This window comes from Loxodonta africana, chromosome 2 (assembly GCF_030014295.1).
Source record: "Loxodonta africana isolate mLoxAfr1 chromosome 2, mLoxAfr1.hap2, whole genome shotgun sequence".
Taxonomy (NCBI): Eukaryota; Metazoa; Chordata; class Mammalia; order Proboscidea; family Elephantidae; genus Loxodonta; species Loxodonta africana.
The window spans coordinates 143,077,250-143,092,082 of record NC_087343.1 but is presented as its reverse complement, the minus strand read 5'-3'; the positions used below and the strand labels follow the sequence as shown (position 1 = coordinate 143,092,082).

The window sequence follows — 14,833 nt, the reverse complement described above, 5'->3', positions numbered from 1 at the left end:
CATCTTCTCATATGGTGTTTTCCTTGTATGTGTGTCTTCATCTATTCTGCTGTTTTTATTAGATACTACTCAGAAGCGATTAGGTTTAAGACCCACTCTACTCTGGTACGACCTCATTAACATAATAAAACAAAACCCCTGTTTCCAAATGGGGTCCTATTTACAGGTATAGAGTTAGGACTTCCATATTTCTTTTCTCTTTTTTTTTGGCGGGTGGCGGGGGGGGACACAATTCAATCCATAACAAGGCCCAAGCAACTCCAGTTTCAAGTTTCCACTAAAGGACCATAACTGTCTCCAAGCTATGTACCTTCCCAGATATGGTCTACCTCACTTGTCTCCTAATCTTCATGTGGCTCTGCTTTCAAGATAAAGTGGCCCCTGTAGACTCTGCACTGTTCCTACGGTCTTAAAGCCCCAGCCAGTTGCTTACTCACTGCCACCATTGTCCAGGGGGTGGGAAAAGGATAAAAGCAGGACTTGGGCTATGGGCTCCCCTCCCCGCAACAGCTCCAGGGCCCAGTTCCTACTCTACCAGACCCATGGGTGCTCTGGATTCCCCAGTGGTTGCCTGGAGGTGCCAGGCAACACACCCTAGAAATGCAGCTGAGATAATGCACCATAGGGAAAATCTGACCAATAAGAGAAAAGGTTGGAAAGAGTCTGCAGATAAATTTCTTGCTCCCATTTCCGCCTCCAGGCTATTCTAAGACAGAGTGGCTCCAAACTGTCCCTCTGGGAATATCCCACAGTACTAAGAAATAAGCTGGATTTTGAAGCTGTAACCAGTTGGATAGCATGTGTTTGCTTCCCTCCTACCTTCCTTATTCCTTTTTGCCCTCGCTCCTACTTCTCTGCACTTACAGCCCTCAATGGAGTGCTAACAGGTAACTCAGGTTATGTTTTCTAGAGAACCCTGACATTCTATTAAGAGAGAAGATAGAAAAGGTGGAATTGGTGAAAGTCTGCAATGAAAGCAAGGATCTGGAAGTAACGCTGGGGGCACCAGCATGACTAAATAGCCGTTATAGATCAGGGGTAGCAGACCTGGCCTCTGGATCCATCATAACGATGAGTTTACATGTTTTAGGGGAAAAGATGGTTATGAAATTCTGCTGCAGGGATAAATTTCCTGTTCTCTAGAGGTGGCAACAGTCAGACAACTACAAGGACTTTTTCATTGACATATATTCCAGCCACAGAAGTATTTTGGATGAGGGTCTCATTTGAGAAGTAAAATTATTACTTACCAATTTTTATAGCAACAAGTGGTAGTAAGAAGTGGTTCCGCAGCAGTGAAAATGAAGAGAATTAGAGTGACAGGCCTCTGTGTCTACCGGAGACTCCGTTTTGCTAAAACTTTGGAGGTTCTATACTTTGTTTTTTCTTTTTTTTAAAGGAGTGGTTTTCATGCATGTACAACACATCATGTTTTTGAATCCTCACCACAACTCACAGGAGCAGGCATTATTCTCATGCCCATTTTACAGGTCAGGAACAGAGGCTTAATGAGGTTAAGGGCTTTGTCCAAGGTTACAAGGATTCAGGACTCAAAAAGCACCTCTGTGCTCTTTTGCTCAAAATTCCAGCAGAGAGGAGGAGAACTTCAGCAGAGATTTGAACCAGTTCTGCTGGTTAATGGCTCCACTTCAGGCACTATATCAAGACAAAAGAGAAATGATTGAAAAATGGAGAGAAATGGGACCCTCTTTAAATCGTGTCAAGTAAGATAATCTGTGTTTGGATTAAAGACCTATAATTTACGTAGACTGACACACATCTTTTCAGATACTGCATAAATCGGGGAGTGTTGTGGAACTAAATGTATTTGTATGTGTGCAACACACTGTATAATTGACTTAATTATCCATGTAGGGATTATTCACTTTTAATTTGCAGTCTGGCTTCTCTTTCCAGTTAGGATGTTTTTGGGCTGCTTTAGGAATGCCAACTAATTTAAATAATAATTTAAGTAAAACATAATTAGGAAGGAAAATTTAATTCAATCTTTTGCCAGCTCCTGAAGATTCTACTGCTGAAATGTAATTCTGATCCATCCACTATTTTTTCATTCCCCAGTGCCTTTTTAATGCCACAAGATTGTATTGCTTTCCATAGATTACTGAAATAGGTTCCTATCTAGCTTTACTGTTCACCTCTTTCCAGTCCAATCATCATTCTGCTGACAGTAATCTTCAAAAAACAGCCCTCATCACAAAATTTCTTTGCTTGGGAAAACATTTAATGGTTCCCCATTGCTTACCACGTTAAGCGCACATGCCACAGCCCATTATTCAAGGCTTCTTCTAGCCTTATTTCCTGACTGCTCTCCAAAGGCCATTCAAAAGGCTCTGCACACTTTCCTCCCTCACCTTGAAACGCATGCTCTCACCCTCCTCATCTGCAGGCCCACTGCACATACCACCTGCTCTAGGAAGGCTTTCCTGCTCCTACCTCCCAGCGACGCCTATCATTGCTCCCACCTCTGAATCGCTTTAATGCACTACATGCTTTTGTCCAAAGGAGAACCAAACACGTTTGGTTTTGGTTGTCTCTCCTATGCTCCTGTGAGATACCTTAATGACAGTCTCTGTGGCTATTCATCTCCCCTCCTATGCAGTGCCTAGCTCAGTGCTGGCCCAAAAGAGAGGCGCAGCAAATACTTGTCTATTCAAAGTGCCAGTAAACCCCAGAAGGCAGGAATTTTGGTGTTTAGTATCCCCAGCACCTACTATATGCCTGGCACATAGTAGGTGCTTAATAGATATTGGTGAATGAATAAACGTACAAACTACAAGCCCCAGGTGATGCCCTGCAGAGCTCTGGGGATGCAAATATAGGAGGGGCTGACTGCACATTGCCCAGGATGGAGTGGGCAGCACTATCTCCCCTGCTGGACAATGCAGGGCACTCTGGCCACCCTGCAGGAAGCACCAGCTGTCTTTCCACCACCCGCCCCTTAGCAAGTGTGTGTGTGAGGGGTTTTCTTAAACTTCCTCTATTCTCTATTAAAGGAGTCTCTGCGTCTCTGCTGGTGTTAAATGGTTAACGTGCTCAGCTGCTACGTGAAAGACTGGGGGTTCAAATCCACTGAGCGGTGTCTCAGAAGAAAGGCCTGGTGATCTGCTTCAGAAAAATCAGCTCTTCAAAACTCCGCGGAGCACATTTCTACTTTGACACATACGGCATTTCCATAAGTCAGAGCTGACTCAGCAGCAACTACTTTTTAAAATTCCCTCTTAAAAATGTATATATATATATAGATTTACTATATTTACATACGTAAATATATAAACATTTATGTAAAAATGTATGTTCACATAGACACTTTCGTGTATGTATATACGAAGCCCTGGTGGCGCAGTAGTTACGAGTTTGGCTGCTAACCCAATGGTTGGCAGTTCAAATCCGCCAGCCACTCCTTGTAAACGCTATGGGACAGTTCTATTCTGTCCTACAGGGTCGCTAGGAGTTGGAATCCACTTCACAGCAACTTTTTTTTTTTTGGTTTATAGTTGTAAGAAGCCCTGGTGACACAATGGTTAACCACTTAGCTGCTCACTGAGAGGAACCCGCCCAGTGGTTCTGTGGGAGAAAGACCTGGCGATCTGTTTCCGTAAAGATTACAGCCAAGAAAACCTATGAGGCAGTTCACAGGGGTTGCTTTGAGTCAGAATGGAGTTGACAGCATCCAACAAAAACAACATATAGTTATAGCTTGTTCTAGTTACAAAGCTTTAACTGAGACACAGTTGGAGTGGTGGGGATTACAATGGTGACGCTCCCTCGCCTCTCCCTGACAGCAAGACAGGACTCGGGAGGTCCGACCCCAAGGGCCTGAGGCCAAGCGGCCGCTGTGAGGCTTGAGCCTTCCGGCTTCCCGTCCGCCCGAGCCGCCATTGGCTGGGCTGCGCACAGCTGACAGACGGCGGCGGGCGAGTGAGCTGCGGTCATGGCGGCGTCAGCGGCGCTGGTCCTGCGAGAGACCCCCAGGTAGCCGTCTGCCCCGGCACTTAGCGGTAGCGCTTGCAGGGTGGCGCGGACGGGGCTGGCGCACAGATGCCCTCGCTGCCCGACGTCTTGGCGCCGAGCGGGCCGGGGCGGGTAGGAGTGGGCGCGGGGCTGCAGAGCGCGCGTAACGCAGGCCATGCAGACCCGCGGAGGGCGTGGGTGCGCGGGGCGCCTCTGCCTTCACGCGGGCTGGTCTCCGTGGGGCGCGCGGTGCGCCGGTCGGCTGAGGTTTGTATGAAAGTGTGGTTTGTGTCATTGGTCTCAGAATATGCGGTCAGAAGTACCCAGACGCTACACTGAGTAACACTGAGCTACGTGGAAAGGTATTTCGTTTTCAGTTTTCTTTGAGACCTTCCGATTTTGAGAACCGATTCACATGGGTGCCAGAGGGTCTTGAATACATAGTAGGGGTTAACACCCCCTTTAAATCAAGATAGAATAGACCGCAGGCCAGGAGTTTTCAGCTGGTGACAGTATCTAGCCAGACTGTGGTAACATTGCTTTTGTTTGGGGTCATTTTCTATTTGTGGTAGGTAATGTTGACCATCCACTGTGATGATAAAAAGTTCCCTTTTAAAATAAAATTAAGTAAAAATGAACTCAACTAAATGAAAAATACCCATTGCCATCGAGTCAGTTCTGGCTCATAGCAACCCTACAGGACCAGGTGGAAGTGCCCCATGAGGTTTCCAAGGCTGTAACTTTTTACGGAAGCTGTCACATCTTTCTCCCAAGGGGCGGCTGGTGGGTTGGAACCTCAGGCCTTTTGGTTAGCGGCGGAGCTCTTAACCACTGCATCACCAGGGCTCCTTCCTAATGAAAAATAAATAATGCAGGTGGTGTGTGGATATGGAACAAATACTGAAGTATGTGGGCAAATAAATTGGGAAATAACTTATTTGTGTCTGAATTGGGCAGGAATCTTCCAGAAGAAGAGAATTGTCATTTTTAAAGTTTTTCCTTCTTCCTGGACTCCTTGAGTTCTGACTCGTCCTTGATACTACACACTGAATCAGTAAACCGTATCCAGTATGGTGCAGTAGAATTGTTCTTACCATATTATTTGAAGTTGATTATAACAATTGAAGCACGGTTTTAAAGCAGTTGTGTACTTAGTGGAAACCCTGGTGGTGTAGTGGTTAAGTGCTATGGCTGCTAACCAAGAGGTTGGCAGTTCGTATCCTCCAGGCGCTCCTTGGAAACTCTAGGGGCAGTTCTACTCTGCCCTATAGGGTTACTGTGAGTCGGAATCGACTCGATGGCAGTAGGTTTGGTTTTTTGAATGTACTTACCGACTCCCAAATGATTTTATAGTTTTTTTTTAATTCCATGTATTTGCCATACAGTATTTTTCTTTTTGTTTTTGGTGTCATTGTCCTCATCACTGCTCCCTTCCGTCCATGCCTTTCAGAGTTCAATATTGGGTTAAGTGGACACACAACTACCCACTGGTCAATTAATACCATTGCACACAGAGTGCAGGATTTCATTAGTAGTTTGCTTTGCCCAAAAGAAAGAGAAAAGTTGCCAAATGGACCTTTTTAACAGAAGTGTCTCTTGGGGATATCTTTTTTAGAAATGTTCAAGATTGCCCTGTTTTCTGTATTGTCAGAGTTGTTGAAATGAAAACTGATAGACTACTATAGCAAGTACAGTTCAACTTGGGAAACTCATTTTAAAACTTTGTTTTATGAATTTATTTAGCATGAAAAAAGCAGTGTCACTGATCAATGCGATAGATACTGGAAGATTTCCACGGCTGCTCACCCGAATTCTTCAAAAACTTCACCTGAAGGTTTGTACTTTTGTGTTTGTATAGCTTGTAATGCTTCCTTCTGATTTCACTGAAACTCTGTGTTTCTACTTGGGGAACTTTTTGTGGAGTGTAGTGCTCCCTAATGTGTTCTCTGAAACGTTAAGTCTGTGGAAGATTTGATAATGTTCCAGGGTCAAAATGTTTGGGAAACTCTGTTTTAAGTAATATTAGTGTTTTTTTTTTTCAATTAGAACTTTTAAGAGTATTTTATATGCTGGTGTTTGTAGCTCCCTAATGTGTTCTCTGGAACGTTAAGTCTGTGGAAGATTTGATAATGTTCCAGGGTCAAAATGTTTGGGAAACTCTGTTTTAAGTAATATTAGTGTTTTTTTTTTTTTTTTTCAATTAGAACTTTTAGGAGTATTTCATATGCTGGTGTTTGTAGTGGTGTTCTGGTGGCACAGTGGTTAAGAGCTATGGCTGCTAAACAAAAGTTTGGCAGTTCAAATCTACCAGCCGTTCCTTGGAAACCCTACGGGACAGTTCTACTCTGTTCTGTAGGGTTGCTATGAGTCAGAATCAACTTGATGGCAGTAGATTTTGGTTTAGTGTTTGCATTGAATATTTAGATATGACTCTGGTGTGCAACATTTTCCAAATGTGTTTGACCCTGGAACTGTTTTGTCATGGAATATATTTTGGGACTAATGTTCTGTGGAACATTCTCTGGGAAAATTCTCATTTCATGGTTTTTTTCTTCCTCTTAAAAATAATTCGGTGGTATATGTTATCAACCAGCATCTAATCTTTCACTTAAATTTGTTTCTCTTCCACTTTTTGTTTCAAAGGTGTGGTTGTTTTGGACATATTGTTCAGTAATTCACTGGTCATCCAAGTTAATTTTGTCAGGTTATGAAAATTTAATTGGATCCAACACATGTTTACGGAGCACCCACTAACTGTTGTGCATGGTGCCAGGCGTCATCATCTAACAAGAGCCAGACTCTTTCTCTTTCCTCTCCTTTTTCCTGGCCAGGAGTCAGTGTCAGAGCTCTGCCATTTCTCTCTCGGAAGTGTCTCTTAAATTCAAGTTCTACTCACAGTCCTAGTTCAGATCGTTATTATATCTACAGTAATCACCTTTAAGCTGGTATCCCTGCCTGTTGTCTTCTCCCTTCTTATTGTTTCTTCATGATACTATTCTGATTATCTTTCTAAATATTTTTTTCCTAAGAAAAGAGTTGATCATATCTCTATGGTGGTCAGAAGCCGCTAGTGACTGTCCCTTGACCTGTGGAAAAAAGTTCAAACTCCTTAATATTGTGTATGTTGTTGTTGTGTGCCATAGGGAGTAGATTGCGAGGTCTTCTGTGGAGCAGTTGGGTGGGTTCAAACTGCGAGCCTTTTGGTTATTAGCCCAGTGCTTAACTGTTGCACCACCAGGGCTGCTAATACTGTGTATAAAACCCCCCAACCCAGTGCTGTCAAGTCAGTTCCGACTCATAGCGACCCTACAGGACAGAGTAGAACTGCCCCATAGAGTTTCCAAGGAGCACCTGGCGGATTCAAATTGCTGACCCTTTGGTTAGCAGCTGTAGCACTTAACCACTACGCCACCAGGGTTTCCAATATTGTGTATAATACCCACTATAAGATGGGCACAACCTACACTCTGTACACTCTGTCACTGCTCCAGTCACACTGGGCTGTGCTCTTTTACTAGAACGTGCCAGGAACTCTTTTGACTTTCTCTGTGCTTATGCTCTTCCTCTTACCTGCAAAGGACTTGCTTCCCTCCTTTGCTGAGGAAACTCTAGTTAGCCCCCAACTTACTACAGGGTTCCGTTCCAATGACTCCATTGTAGGTCGGTTCCAGTGTAAGTTGTATACCTTATTTTGTCTGCTTGTCCTATAAATGATAGATCCTTTAGAACTGACATCTTGCTGGTGAATTGAACTTTTTATCAATATGTAGTGATCCTCTCCATCCCTAATAATTTTTTGTTAGTCTATTTTATCTAATATTAATATATCTACATTAGCTTTCTTCTAAGGAGCTCTGGTGGTACAGTGGTTAAGTGGTCAGCTGCTAACCGTAAGGTCAGTGGTTGAAACCTACCAGCTGCTTCATAGGAGAAAGATGTGGCAGCCTTCTTCTGTAAAGATTACCCATTGCCCTCAAGTCGATTCTCACTCAGTGCTACCTATAAGACAGAGTAGAACTGCCCCGTAGAGTTTCTTAAATTGTAATCTTTACGTGAGCAGATCTCCAGGTCTTTTCTCCTGTGGAGTGGCTGGTGGGTTCAAATCGACAACCTTTCAGGTACAGTTAGCAGTCGAGTGGTTTAACCATTGTGCCATCAAGGCTCCTAACCCATTACACTAGACCTTAGGAAAGAGTTAAATGATAGTATGAAACAATATATAAATCAGTCCACAAGTGAATGATGCAAGCAATAGATAACCGAAGCTCTGCTCTGATTTCCTGAGCTGGCGACCATCTTCTTAAATATGTAGAACAATAAGGGACAGAAAACTCTTATACACATCTTTTGTTTTTCATGCTGAGGGAGAATGGAGCATTTGCAGGGAAAATTGTGATGTGTTGTTTGTCTTTGACCTTCTCATTTACCTCTGGAGTTGAGAATAAATTAATATCTACCTCAGAGTAACTGAGTGGCCAAAGCAGTCTACAGAGGTGCTTGAATGCTGTACCATCAGAGGTAGGGGAGTGAACCTGACAAGGTGTGGTGGTTGAGAGATGAAGCAGTTGAGGACAGAAACATTTGTCTGTGAATATTTGCCTGCTAAGAAAGAAAGTGAAGGAAAGTATAAATTTTTTTTTGGACAGCTTCGAGGGATGTTTTTCCAGAGGGCCTCTTATTGTGATAGGGGCTCTTATCAAGTAAAATTTGCAGAGAATGTCAGGACTTGGCAGCTTTCTGCTTAGTACTTTAAGTCTTTCAAACTGGCTTTTGCCTTGACATAAGTAGACCCTTAGGACAGTGAAGCCTGATACCGGCAGGTTGGGGAAGAAGTTTAGGAATTTGGTTTTATTGTAAATGTTATCATCTTGGCACTTTGATTTGAAGACAGAAGAAATCTGCTCATGGGCAGTTGGTATTTGTTGCCCTGACTAGTTCCTAGGGATCCCTAGTAGGAATTAACATGGAGAAACTAAGACAGCTTAGGTATAGGATATGGGCATGCCCGAGCATGGTCTGGGAGTTCTTTTTTCACAGACCATCTTCTCAGCCCGTCCCAGGATATAAAAATGCATGGGGATTTTATTTATTTATTTTTGATTGTTGCAGTGGTTGCAGGATGCTGTTGGTATTTAATGCCCAGGGACTTGAAATGTCTTAAAGTGTGCAGGACAGTCCTGGACAAAGAATCATCCCTACAGCATGCTAACAGGGCCTGCATCAGGAAACACGGAGTGGAGTCAGATGAATTTCCATAGCTCAGAACTTAGGAATAAACATTTACGGTCTCTGAGCTTCAAAAATAACTGCCACAATTCATGCAATAAATAAAACTCATGTACTTTGCTCCATAGGAGAGACTCTCAGGCCTGTGTGTTTATGTAACCATGTTGTGTGTCCAATTCTGAGAAGTCAGCTGTCTGAGTGCCATGGTACACTAGAAACAGCAAACTGACGGGTGATGGTGCCACTATAATGGGGGATGTAGGCGGTTTCAGGGAATGATTGCTGATCATGGAATGAAATGGAAGAATTATGAAAATCAGACTCAGGAAATAAAAGCATGGAAGTCTGAGTGAAAAATCATCAATATGTCTCAGCAGTTCTTTGGAATACTGTACACAGAACTCTGATATTCATAACTGTTACAGGAATTATTAGCAGAAATTAGTTTAATCCAATATACTGTTTGACAAAAGTTAAGGGGTGGGTTCCATACATTTTAGAAAGATTTCTTTCAAAAGTTAAGATAAACATTCATTTATGTGACAGATTTGCTTGTGGGTAATACTATATTCCCTAATTATGACAAAGAAGTCTCATATCTATATAGAGGACAATCACAGTTGTCAATCCCATCACAAAGAAATGCGTGGGGATTTTTTGGTTGATACGATGCATGGAGGGTCCTGCTGACATTTAATGTCCAGGGACTTTAAATGTCTAGAAATGTGCAGGATCGTCTGGCACAAAGAATTGACCTCACCTATATGGGCAAAAAAGATAAGGGTAGTTAATCTCTGAAAATGTGTTTAGTTTGTAGTTAATATGGAAACCCTGGTGGCATAATGGTTAACCAAAAGGTCAGCAGCTTGAATCCGCCAGGCGCTCCTTGGAAACTCTATGGGGCAGTTCTACTCTGTCCTGTAGGGTCGCTATGAGTCGGAATCAACTCGACGGCAGAGGGTTGGTTGGTTGGTTTTGTAGTTAATATGAGGAGCCCTGCTGGTGCCGTGGCTGAGCTGCCAACCGAAAGTTTGAGGTTTGAACCCACCAGCTGTTCTGTGGGGGAAAGATATGGCAGTCTGCTTCCATGAAGATTTATAGCCTTGGAAACCCTATGGAGCAGTTCTACTCTGTCCTGTAGGACCCCTCTGAGTCGGAATCCACTTGATGGCAGTGGCTTTTGGTTTGGTACGTGGGTAAAAAAGAAGAGGGTAGTTGATCTCTGAAAATATGTGTATTTTGTAGTTAATATAAGATAAAGGGTTCATCCCAAATAGGTTTATTGGGTAAGAATGGTTTATACACAGTTTAAATTGCGTTGTCTGTAGAGTACTGGTATCATGTGTTCTTCATTGTGCGGGGTGTGTGTGTATATGTATGTGGTCAGAGGTTGGACTTTGAACCCCAGTGCTCTCTGTCTCTAAATCCATGCTCTGAGTTTTGTGTCTAATTGCATTCATAATTACTTTAGATAATTTACCGTCATCATAGAGTAGAAGACCTCTGTCACTTTCTCAGGAATGTGACCTAATTTCATTTATAAGTGAAATTGAGATTAATTCCCTAATCATGCCTTTCAAGAAAATGAATTTATCCTCAAAAAAGAAAAAAAAAACTTGGAAGAATGGATTTTTAATGTGCTTTTTTTGTGCCCTTTAAGTTCAACATACTTAAGAGTGTGTAAATTAAGAATTTTAATAACATTTTACATTTCACAAATATTTTAGTAAAGTTTTTGTTTTAAAAAAAGTTAAACAGCATAGACAAACTGAAGTGCCCTCTTTGCTAACTCCTGCCTCATCTCGTCACCCCCACCCCCATTTTAGTTCCCTCCTGTATTAGTTATCTATTGCTGAATTACGAATTATCTCAAAATTTAGAAGCTTAAAACAACAATAAATGTTTATTACCTTTCTCAGTTCCTGTGGGTCAAGAATTCAGGAGTGGCTTGGTGGCGGTTTCTTTTAAAGTAGCCATCAGATGTTGGTTGAGGCTGCTATCATCTAAGTTTGGGGTTGGAGATTTCCTTCCAAGATGGCTAGCTGGTGCTGGCTGTTGGTTAGAGGCCTGAGTTCTTGTCTACATGGTCCTCTTCTCAGGACATGGCTTCTTCCAGAGCAAGTGATCCAAGAGAGCGAGAGTCATGTGGATGCTGTTGTTTTTATGATTTAGCTTGGGGTATCACATAGCATTATTACTTTTGCAATATTTTGTTTGTTAGAAGTAAGTCACTGAGTCTAGTTCACATTCAAGGGAAAGGAAATTGGGCTCCATCTTTGAAGGAAGGAGTTTGTGGACATAATAAAACCGCTATACCTCCTCAGAGGTAACATTTGTTACCGGTTTGGTGAGTATCCTTCCATATCTTTTCTCATGCATCAGTACAGATGTGCATGCGATATACGTATAAATGGGCAGTTTTTTGTTTATGTGTTTTTAGGTAAGTGGCATTGTACTGTGTCTATTATCCTACTACTTATATTTTTCACTTATCACTGTTATCAGAGATAATTCCGTGTCAGTTCATATAGAGCTTATTCTTTTTTTTTTTTATTAACTTTTATTGAGCTTCAAGTGAACGTTTACAAATCAAGTCAAGCTGTCACATATAAGTTTATATACACCTTACTCCGTACTCCCACTTGCTTTCCCCCTGATGAGTCAGCCCTTCCAGTCTCTCCTTTTGTGACAATTTTGCCAGCTTCCAACTCTCTCTATCCTCCCATCCCCCCTCCAGACAGGAGATGCCAACACAGTCTCAAGTGTCCACCTGATACAAATAGCTCACTCTTCATCAGCATCTCTCTCCTACCCACTGTCCAGTCACTTTCATGTCTGATGAGTTGTCTTCGCGAATGTTTCCTGTCCTGGGCCAACAGAAGGATTGGGGACCATGACCGCCGGGATTCCTCTAGTCACAGTCAGACCATTAAGTATGGTCTTTTTGTGAGAATTTGGCGTCTGCATCCCACTGATCTCCTACTCCCTCAGGGGTTCACTTTTGTGCTCCCTGTCAGGGCAGTCATCAGTTGTGGCCAGGCACCAACTAGTTCTTCTGGTCTCAGTATGATGTAAGTCTCTGGTTCATGTGGCCCTTTCTGTCTCTTGGGCTCTTAGTTATCGTGTGACCTTGGTGTTCTTCATTCTCCTTTGATCCAGGTGGGTTGAGACCAATTGATGCATCTTAGATGGCCGCTTGTTAGCATTTAAGACCCCAGACACCACATTTCAAAGTGGGATGCAGAATGTTTTCATAATAGAATTATTTTGCCAATTGACTTAGAAGTCCCCTTAAACCATGGTCCCCAAATCCCCGCCCTTGAGTTTATCCCGGAAAGTTCTTTGCTTTTCGTCCAGTCCAGTTGAGCTGACCTTCCATGTATTGAGTATTGTCCTTCCCTTCACCTAAAGCAGTTCTTATCTACTAATTAATCAGTAAAAAACCCTCTCCCACCCTCCCTCCCTCCCCCCCTCGTAACCACAAAAGTATGTGTTCTTCTCAGTTTATACTATTTCTCAAGATCTTATAATAGTGGTCTTATGCAATATTTGTCCTTTTGCCTCTGACTAATTTTGCTCAGCGTAATGCCTTCCAGGTTCCTCCATGTTATGAAATGTTTCAGAGATTCGTCACTGTTCTTTATCGATGCGTAGTATTCCATTGTGTGAATATACCACAATTTATTTATCCATTCATCCGTTGATGGACACCTTGGTTGCTTCCAGCTTTTTGCTATTGTAAACAGAGCTGCAGTAAACATGGGTGTGCATATATTTGTTTGTGTGAAGGCTCTTATTTCTCTAGGGTATATTCCGAGGAGTGGGATTTCTGGGTTGTATGGTAGTTCTATTTCTAACTGTCTAAGATAACGCCAGGTAGATTTCCAAAGTGGTTGTACCGTTTTACATTTCCACCAGCAGTGTATAAGAGTTCCAATCTCTCCGCAGCCTCTCCGACATTTATTATTTTGTGTTTTTTGGATTAATGCCAGCCTTGTTGGAGTGAGATGGAATCTCATCGTAGTTTTAATTTGCATTTCTCTAATGGCTAATGATCGGGAGCATTTTCTCATGTATCTGTTAGCTACCTGAATATCTTCTTAGGTGAAGTGCGTGTTTGTATCCTTTGCCCACTTCTTGATTGGGTTGTTTGTCTTTTTGTGGTTGAGTTTTGACAGAATCATATAGATTTTAGAGATCAGGGCCTGGTCTGAGATGTCATAGCTGAAAATTCTTTCCCAGTCTGTAGGTGGTCTTTTTACTCTTTTGGTGAAGTCTTTAGATGAGCATAGGTGTTTGATTTTTAGGAGCTCCCAGTTATTGGGTTTCTCTTCATCATTTTTGGTAATGTTTTGTATTCTGTTTATGCCTTGTATTAGGGCTCCTGAGGTTGTCCCTATTTTTTCTTCCATGATCTTTATCATTTTAGTCTTTATGTTTAGGTCTTGATCCACTTGGAGTTAGTTTTTGTGCATGGTGTGAGGTATGGGTCCTGTTTCATTCTTTTATAAATGGATATCCAGTTATGCCAGCACCATTTGTTAAAAAGACTATCTTTTCCCCAATTAACTGACACGGGGCCTTTGTCAAATATCAGCTGCTCATATGTGGATGGATTTATATCTGGGTTCTCAATTCTGTTCCATTGGTCTATGTGTCTGTTGTTGTACCAGTAGCAGGCTGTTTTGACTACTGTAGCTGTATAATAGGTTCTGAAATCAGGTAGAGTGAGGCCTCCCACTTTCTTCTTCTTTTTCAGTAATGCTTTGCTTATCCGAGGCTTCTTTCCCTTCCATATGAAGTTGGTGATTTGTTTCTCGATCACATTAAAAAATGACATTGGAATTTGGAACGGAAGTGCATTGTATGTATAGATGGCTTTTGGTAGAATAGACATTTTTACTATGTTAAGTCTTCCTATCCATGAGCAAGGTATGTTTTTCCACTTAAGTATGTCCTTTTTAATTTCTTATAGTAGTACTTTGTAGTTTTCTTTGTATAGATCTTTTACATCTTTGGTAAGATTTATTCCTAAGTATTTTATCTTCTTGGGGGCTACTGTGAATGGTATTGATTTGGTTATTTCCTCTTCGGTGTTCTTTTTGTTGATGTAGAGGAATCCAGGTGATTTTTGTATGTTTATCTTATAACCTGAGACTCTGCCAAACTCTTCTATTAGTTTCAGTAGTTTTCTGGAGGATTCCTTAGGGTTTTCTGTGTATAAGATCATGTCATCTGCAAATAGAGATAACTTTACTTCCTCCTTGCCAATCTGGATACCCTTTATTTCTTTGTCTAGCCTAATTGCCCTGGCTAGGACCTCTAGCACAATGTTGAATAAGAGCGGTGATAAAGGGCATCCTTGTCTGGTTCCCGTTCTCAACGGAAATGCTTTCAGGCTCTCTCCATTTAGAGTGATGTTGGCTGTTGGCTTTGTATAGATGCCCTTTATTATGTTGAGGAATTTTCCTTCAGTTCCTATTTTGGTGAGAGTTTTTATCATAAATCGGTGTTGGACTTTGTCAAATGCCTTTTCTGCATCAATTTATAAGATCATGTGGTTTTTGTTTTATTTATATGGTGGATTACATTAATGGTTTTTCTAATATTAAACGAGCCTTGCATTCCTGGTATA

The 14,833-nt window shown here is 41.9% G+C and overlaps 1 protein-coding gene across 3 annotated transcripts in view; it reads left to right on the top strand.

Moving 5' to 3' along the window:
* The first annotated feature begins 3,881 nt into the window (after positions 1-3,881).
* COMMD10 (COMM domain containing 10) overlaps positions 3,882-14,833 on the top strand; it is a 265,137-nt gene continuing 254,185 nt past the window's right edge. For 2 of the 3 annotated variants that reach the window (XM_010590508.3, XM_064276099.1), the window contains exons 1-2: positions 3,882-3,993; positions 5,716-5,806. In XM_010590508.3, the coding sequence (XP_010588810.2) occupies positions 3,953-3,993; positions 5,716-5,806 (132 nt within the window). In that variant the 5' untranslated portion in view covers positions 3,882-3,952. Of the gene's footprint in view, positions 3,994-4,246; positions 4,335-5,715; positions 5,807-14,833 lie in introns of those variants that run through there. The other variant, XM_010590514.3, reaches the window with a different exon arrangement.